This window comes from Zingiber officinale, chromosome 8B, assembly GCF_018446385.1.
Source record: "Zingiber officinale cultivar Zhangliang chromosome 8B, Zo_v1.1, whole genome shotgun sequence".
Taxonomy (NCBI): domain Eukaryota; kingdom Viridiplantae; phylum Streptophyta; class Magnoliopsida; order Zingiberales; family Zingiberaceae; genus Zingiber; species Zingiber officinale.
Window position 1 is genome coordinate 50,371,272 of NC_056001.1, and position 6,377 is coordinate 50,377,648.

Consider the following 6,377-nt stretch of genomic DNA (forward strand, 5'->3'; position numbering starts at 1 on the left):
ATTGCGTCTGACTCCCTACTTTATCCTGTGTAGCTGAAGTCTTAACCCGTGCCTGAGAGGTTCAACCTCTTCCTCTGAGTGACATGGAAATCATGAGGCGTGGTCGAGTTATTTTACAAAGAAGATCGCTCCCCTATTCATCTTCAACCTCAGTCGGTGAGGCTTCTCCGGCCAATCCTCGACCCCGACCTGCTCGCCGAGGGTCTTCTAATGTCCGATTTGCCCCTTGACTCGCGCTACTCACCCCGGCCAGCCACCCCTATTCGCCCCCGGGCCTCATTCACAACCCGACCCATTTCCCCGACTCCTCTTTCATCGGTTAGTCCTCCCCGAGCTACTTATATCCCTGGGCTGGGCCTTGGTCGAAGATCAGGCAACGTTCCCTATGCCAACCCTGCTTTTAGAGAGACTTCTCAAGCGGCTCGTCAAGCATACTCGATGAACGACCGCTGGAATTACGACGCCTCCTCTCCTTCTCGGCGTAGGGTTCGGCTACCATCTGAAGAGTCGGACTCGGATGATCAGCCGTTAACTCAAAGACTTCGCCGCCGAGCCCCTCCTTCGATGCCAGACTCAGGCCCTTCTGCCATCCCTTCTCCTTCACCTCCGGTTGCAACCACCTCTCCCCCTTCGCCCCCTGTTGCAACTCCCCCTCCTGTCCCGAGCCAGGCAACTGTTCCGCCTGATCCCACCGCAATTCCAGTTGAGCCTCCCACTGCTCAACATTCTCCTCCAGCTCAACCTCCTACTCAACCTTCTACGTCACAGCAGCACCAGAACACCGAGGCCGATCCCTCGCGCCGCTCTCCGCCAGCTACCTCACCTCCAGAGCCATCTCCTGTGCCTCCATCAGCTCCTTCTAGGTCGGCTGCTGGGCCTTCTAGCTTCGCCGCGGGGCCTTCACAACCACCACCACCTGCCCCTCTTTATTATCGTACCACTGCTCCTTCAGAGGCTGGACTACAGTCAAGGCGTGACGTTCCCACCAACTCCTTGACCATGAAAGGTCGCCTAGCCACTGTGTGGGAAGAAAGCAGGCGTCAGACGGAGCTTTTGCCACCCCTTGCCCAGATGGATAGATCTTCTGAGCTATACATCAAGGTCAACTTTCATGATGACTTACTATAACTATTATCTTCCTCATTCTTATTAAATGTTTCTTCTGTGTTCCAGGCCTGTGCCAAGTCCTTGACGATAAACCAATCCTTTCATGCTACTCATCTTTAAAATAAGATGCTGCAAGACAAGGTAACTGAACTGGAGCTTCAATTGAATAACCCGGCGCAGGCTAGTTACGCCCTGAGGGCTGAAGTAAAATCTCTAACCAAAAATAAAAATAGTCTGGAAGTATCCTTGACGATATCTGACCAAAAGCTTAAGGACCTCAAGGAAGAAAGAAGCCAAGTTGAAGTTATGCATCAGCAACGCATGGATCAACAAATTTTGGAGCATCAGCGAATTGTTGACCAATTGACCCAGAAGCTGTGTGCCGCTGAAACTTTATAGCACGAGCAAGACAAGAAACTAAAATCTCAGGCGGCCCAACTAGCATCTCAAGCATAAGAACTACTGTCTGCCCGAACTGAACTAGCCCAGGCCTGGACTGCTGCAGAAGGAGCATTGACAACCCTGACCCTTTATAAAGAAGGAGAGAATGACCGCTGTCAACAGAGCTGTGCTCTGTACCTGTGTTCTCCAGAATTCTGTACCCAAGCAGGGCAACGCTTCTCTACCTCTGTTACTTATGGTGCGGCCGGGGCTCTGCATCAACTTTATGAACAAGACTATTTGAAGTCAGCTCCTCCTCTTGAATTTTTAGATCATGACCGGATCCTTAAAGAGATCCCAGATGAAATTTTCGCTCCTTTCAAGTGATCTTTCTTGGCTACTTGTATATAATGACTTAACAATTTCTTGTAAAATACTTTGCTATTTTTCCACTTGCATTCTAAGTTTTATTTTTGCCAAAATTGCTTAGTTGGCCAAAAGGAATATTAGGTCATACAGTTTTTGCTTTCATATCCCCGCATTGCTCTATCTGATCTGCCTTTTACCCGGTCTGTCAATTAGGTGACTAATCGGCTTATAGCCCGGCTTACTCTTCTTTGTACACTCCTTCAGACTCTGTAAGGTCTCAAGTAGTTAGCACTCCATGGTTAATCTAACTTCTTGCCTCGATCATCTTGTAAATAATAAGCTCCGGATGCTAAATTTTTGATGATTTTGTAAGGCCCGTCCCACTGAGGTGCTAGCTTGGTCACGTCTCCCACGGGCTTGATTTGCTTCCAGACCAGATCTCCTTCTCCAAAGAATTGAGGAATCACTCTTTTGTTATAATTTTGTCTCATTCTCTGTCGATAAGCCTCCAGCCGAGCCGTCGTTCTGTCACAGGTTTCGCTAATAAGATCGAACTCAGCCAACCGCCGCTCTGTGTTTCCTTTATCATATAATGTTCTCCTGACTGAGGGCACTCCAATTTCTATGGGTACGACTGCTTCATTACCATAAACCAGGTGGAAGGGTGTTAAACCTGTACTTTCCTGAGGTGTTGTACGATAGGCCCACAGAATGCTTGACAGTTCTTCCACCCAATTGCCTCCCACATGATCCAACTTAACCTTCAGACCTCGTACTATTTCTCTGTTGATCACCTCGGTCTGACCATTTCTTTGTGGATATGCTACTGAAGTGAAGGCCTGCGTTATGCCAAACCCCTTGCACCAGGCCTGGATTTTTTGTCCGTAAAATTGCCTTCTATTATCTGACACCAGTTTGTGAGGAACACCAAATCTGCAAAGAATGTTCCTCCATCGGAATTGAATGACGGCATCTTCTGTGATCCGGGCTAAGGCCTCTGCTTCCACCCACTTAGAAAATTAATCCACCACCACCAATAAGAAACATCTTTGACCTGACGCCATTGGAAATGGTCCCACAATATCCATGCCCCATTGATTAAAAGGACATGAGACTATAGACATTTTTAGCAGAGCCGTAGGACGATGTGTTAAGTTTTGATGTTTCTGGCAGGACAGGTAGATATTTACCAATTTGTGAGCATCTCTTTGTAAGGTAGGCCAAAAATACCCGACCAGGAGTACTTTACGAGACAAGGTCCATCCGCCTACATGATTGCCACAACATCCTAGATGTATTTCTCGCAAGGCCTGGTCGGCCTCCTCTATACCCAAGCATTTGAGTAAGGGTCTAGAGAAGGACCTCTTGTAGAACTGATCTTCGATTATGACTAAGCATGAACTTGCTTCCTGATCAGCCGTGACTCTTCTGGATCGGTGGGTAAGATACCCTGCCTGAGATAGTTGATCATGAGCGCCTGCCAATCAATAGTTGTTTCTCTATTATTTTGCAGATCTATCTGAGCTATCAAAAAAGTTTGTGCCGTTGACCGGTCCAACACCCAAGTGGTTAAGGAATTTGCCATCTTTGCTAGCTCATCTGCCCTCTCATTTTCCGACCTGGGTATCTTGGTTACAGTGACCTCTGCGAATTCCTCCTTCATCTTCTCATAGGCTTCCCGGTACACTTGTAATTTATCGCAATTTATCATAAAGTTGCCAGTCACTTGCTGAGTTACCAGCTGTGAATCTGAATAAATGATTACCCGGGCTGCCCCTATGTGCCCGGCTGCTTGCAGTCCTGCCAACAAGGCCTCGTATTCTGTCTCATTGTTCGTGGCTCAGAAATTCAATCGAACCACCAATTGGAGTATATCTCCTTGGGGAGATATTACCAAGACCCCAACCTCGCTTCCCTGGTGATTAGCCGATCTATCCACGTAGACCTTCCAGGTTTCTTCAGAGTTGGTCTGATGAATTTCTGTTAAGAAATCTGCTAAAGTCTGCGCCTTAATGGCGGTGCACGGCTGATACTGTATGTCGTATTTTTCCAACTTCGTTGCCCACTTGATAAGCCGGCCTGCAACTTCTACATTAGTTAGCGCTCTTCCCATGGTGCTATTGGTCAGAACCGTGATAGGATGCGATAAGAAATAGGGTCTTAACCGCCGAGCCATAAGGACCAATCCATAAACCAACTTCTCTAGGGCCGTGTACCGAGCCTCGGCCCCTTTTAATAGATGACTGAAGAAATACACTGGTCGTTGTACATTGTCATGCTCCTTAACAAGCACAGCCCCTACGACCTCGGGGGTGGCAGATAAGTAGACCCATAAGGGTTCCCCAACAACGGGCTTAAATAAAGATGGCAAAGCCTCCAAGTACTTCTTTAGCTCCTCAAAAGCTCGAGTACAGTCTTCATCCCATTGGAATTTGGAGGCCTTCCTGAGCACCTTAAAGAAAGGAGCGACCCGGTCTGCAGACCTGGAAATGAATCTTGACAGGGCTGTTATTCTGCCGACCAGCTTCTGAGTTTCCTTCAAATTCTGAGGAGGCTGCATATCCCTTAGCGCTTGAACTTTTTCTGGATTGGCTTCTATCCCTCGCTCAGTCACTAGGTAACCCAAGAATTTTCCCCCCTTAGCTCCAAACAAACACTTCAAGGGGTTCAACTTCAGCCCATATTGCCGGAGAGTTCTGCATGTTTCTTCCACATCCTTGATCAGGTTAACAGCTAACGGGGACTTGATAAGTATATCATCCACATACACCTCCACATTGTGCCTAATCTGCTCCCGGAAGATTTTGTCCATCATTCTTTGGTATGTGGCTCCGGCGTTCCTGAGACCAAAGGGCATGATAGTATAACAGAAAGTACCGTTAGCCTTAATGAAGTTAACCTTTTCTTGGTCCTCCACCGTTAAAGGTATCTGATGATACCCTTGATAGGCATCCAACATGCAGATCCTTTCGCAGCCAACTGTGGAATCCACCATCTGATCGATCTGAGGCAAGGGATAACAATCTTTGGGACTCGCTCGGTTGAGGTCCAGAAAATCTATACACACCCTCCATTTATTGTTGGGCTTCTTCACTAAAACCACATTCGAGAGCCAGGACGGGAACTGCACTTCTCGAACATGACCTGCCTTTCTGAGCTGGTCCACCTCGGCTCTAATTATTTTGTTTTGGTCAGCCGAGAAGTTCCTTTTCTTTTTCTTGACAGGTCAGGAGTCTGGTAGTAGATATAACTTATGCTCAGCTACTTCTGGCCTGACCCCAGGTAACTCCTTTGTAGACCAGGCGAAGACGTCCCGGTTACGAATCAAGCATTGAATTAACTTTTCCTTGAGGGGAGAAGGAAGGTCGCTTGCCACATGGGTCAGATTTTCGGATCGCTCAGCGTGTAGTTGTACCTCTTCCCAGGGGATAGGCTCTTCAGCCATAAGCGAAGGCTCTTCTTGAACAACATGGACACCTCCGTCTTGCATCCTTTGATTTTTTCGGGCTTCCACCCGGACCATATCGATATAACATCGGCGGGAAACCCTTTGTTCTCCTTTAACTTCCCCGACCTGCTCGCCCACGGGGAATTTGATTTTTTGATGGAAGGTTGAAATAGCAGCCCTAAATTCATGCAGGGCGGGCCTTCCCAAAATAACATTATAAGAAGAAGGAGAGTCCACCACTATAAAAGTGCTCCTCCTTGTGCGCACCAACGACTCAGTGCCCAAAAATATGACCAGCTTAATCTTACCCATTGGCTTCACCTCGTTGCCTATAAATCCATATAAAGAAGTAGCCACAGGCTGAAGTTCGGTGGCATTGATCTGCATCTTCTCAAATGCGGTTCTGAACAGAATATTGACCGAGCTCCAGGTGTCCACGAAAACCCGAGCCACTCAGCTATTGGCGATGATGACTTTGATGATGAGGGCGTCATCATGAGGCAACTCCAGACCTTCCAAATTTGTAGGCCTGAAGCTAATAATAGGGCCAACAGCCTGCTCTTGACTGCACCCAACAGTGTGAACCTCCAAGCGGCGCACATGTGACTTGCGCGCTCTTCCCGAGTCACCATCAGTTGGCCCACCAGATATCATGCCAATCTCTCTGACGACGACATTGCCTCTATTCTCGGTCTCCCGTGATCCTTCGGGCTCTTTCCCCCGACCGGGTTGATGAGTACTGGGTCCTGCTAGGTCAGGGTGGGATTGCCCGACCTGTCCTGCTGCGGCTCGTTGCTCTTCCATTATCTTGATTAACTGAGGGGCTAACTCGGGCGGTGGTAAGCCCATCTCGGTAGCCCGTTTGGAATCTCGAGCAAACTGAAAACAATGATTAATATCATGAGTGCGAGACCGATGATAAGTGCAATACCGATTGTTCCATGGTCCTGGTAGGGGAGCATGCACAGCTGCAACTCGGGGAGCGGGTCTGATCTCCGACCCGGGCTGGAAGGTAGGTCTGGCTTCCCGAGCGCGCGGCAGAGGTTGAGGAGGTGGTTGAGGCACTCTTCTC

At 48.4% G+C, this 6,377-nt stretch overlaps 1 protein-coding gene across 1 annotated transcript; it reads left to right on the top strand.

Moving 5' to 3' along the window:
* The first annotated feature begins 438 nt into the window (after window positions 1-438).
* Window positions 439-1,506, top strand: LOC122013800 (vegetative cell wall protein gp1-like). Its single transcript, XM_042570026.1, has 2 exons — window positions 439-1,101; window positions 1,234-1,506. Exons 1-2 carry the CDS (start codon window positions 439-441, stop codon window positions 1,504-1,506), a joined length of 936 nt encoding a protein of 311 aa, XP_042425960.1.
* The last annotated feature ends 4,871 nt before the right edge of the window (window positions 1,507-6,377 follow it).